The following is a 1,517-nucleotide window of genomic DNA, read 5'->3' on the forward strand; positions in this document are numbered from 1 at the left end:
TGTATATATATAAATATATATAATTTGCTATATCTTGCTTAAGCCTATCAATCTGGGTCTTCTTTTTTTCTGCAAAACATTCCATAGTATGGACAGATTCTAACTCATTTAACTGTTTACCTGTTGACTGCCAGTTAGTTTTCTTTTTTTAATCTTATTTCAAGCATTGCTGAAGTGAAAATTCTTATTCAAGACCATGCGTCCATGAAGAAGCATGAGAGTATGAATCTAGGGCAGCACTAAGAACTGGAATTTCTGGGTTAAAGAGCATGTGCTATGTGAGTTGACACATACACCAAAATAGGTGATAAAATACTGAACAGCACTAATTTAGATTACAACGTGTAGTGTATGAAAATGCACGTCCTCTACACATTCAGCAACATGCAGCTTTATCAAGCTTTCCAACTTTGAGGGTGATGAGTGCTCCCTTCTTCCCTGGGGCAGAGGGGGATCCTGTAGGAGAGCAGGATGAAGAGAACGTCCGTGCCCATGGCCAGCATGATGAGGCCCAGCCCGCAGAGTCAGAGCGGGCCAGGCGGATCATGTCCTGGTGAAGGCAGTGAGCATGGGGCAGTGCCCCAGGGTGACAGTAGTCAAATCTCAGGAGGTGCAGTGATGGTGCCACCGTGATGGCGGCACTCTGAGTGCCCAGCATGACCCAGGCCAATGCCACACGAGGACCCGTGAGCACAGACGCATAGCGCAGTGGGAATCGGATGGCCACCAGGTGGTCCAGAGCCATAGCAAAGAGCACGGCTGACTCCACGAAGGAGAAGGAGTGCAGGGAGTGCTGCTGCAGAATGCAGGGCGCCGAGCCCCAGCGCACCCAGCACTGGGGGCGGCATGCACCGGCACAGGCCAAGTCCGTCACAGCCAGGTTGGCCAGGAAGTAGTACATGGGCTGGTGGAGGGAAGGGTCAGTTCTTACCAGGTGCCAGATGGTGGCACTCCCCAGCAGGGCCACCAAGTGTCCTACAAAGGCAGGCAGTGAGATCCAGTGGTGAGCCCACTGCAGACCTGGGAAGCCTGTCAGCAGGAACACAGAGAAACTCCAGTTGGCACTTGCTAGGGTGAACATCTCCATTCTCCAGAAGCTGCTTTGTTCTGTGAAAGGCGGTGGCGGGTGTGTTGAGGGTTACTAGGCCAGTAAGCACGAGATGCCCTGCTGTCTTAGGGCGGCAGTCCCCTGCTGGCCGGCCTGGCCTCTCTGCACGCTCGGGGACTCAGTGACCTATCAGTTAACCCCTGCCTTCATAAGCAGTCTGTCCTCTTCCTGCTTTCTCCCTCTTTCTCTTATTCCCATCAAGTCTTTTACTTACCCCTGTGACATTAAACATCAACAAGGGTTTTCTCTGCTCTTCTTTTGGACCAGCTAGTGAAAGGCAGTTTTTTTTTTTAACTTCTCTTAGAAAAATCTATATAGCTCAACCTTCACAGAATGCTCAGATGCTCAGAAATGTTGTTACTCCCAAATTGCCTTCTCTATTTGGCCTTACCTCTTCAAGCTTTTTCTG

The 1,517-nt window shown here is 50.0% G+C and overlaps 1 protein-coding gene across 1 annotated transcript; it reads right to left on the reverse strand.

Annotated features, from left to right (window-relative positions):
* Window positions 1-395: 395 nt before the first annotated feature.
* Window positions 396-1,296, reverse strand: LOC102503829 (olfactory receptor 51L1-like). Its single transcript, XM_014568342.2, is given in 2 exon segments — window positions 396-520; window positions 523-1,296. Coding segments are annotated over 2 exon segments (690 nt in total). The 5' UTR covers window positions 1,088-1,296.
* Window positions 1,297-1,517: the final 221 nt, after the last annotated feature.

Source organism: Camelus ferus, chromosome 10, assembly GCF_009834535.1.
Source record: "Camelus ferus isolate YT-003-E chromosome 10, BCGSAC_Cfer_1.0, whole genome shotgun sequence".
Lineage (NCBI taxonomy): Eukaryota > Metazoa > Chordata > Mammalia > Artiodactyla > Camelidae > Camelus > Camelus ferus.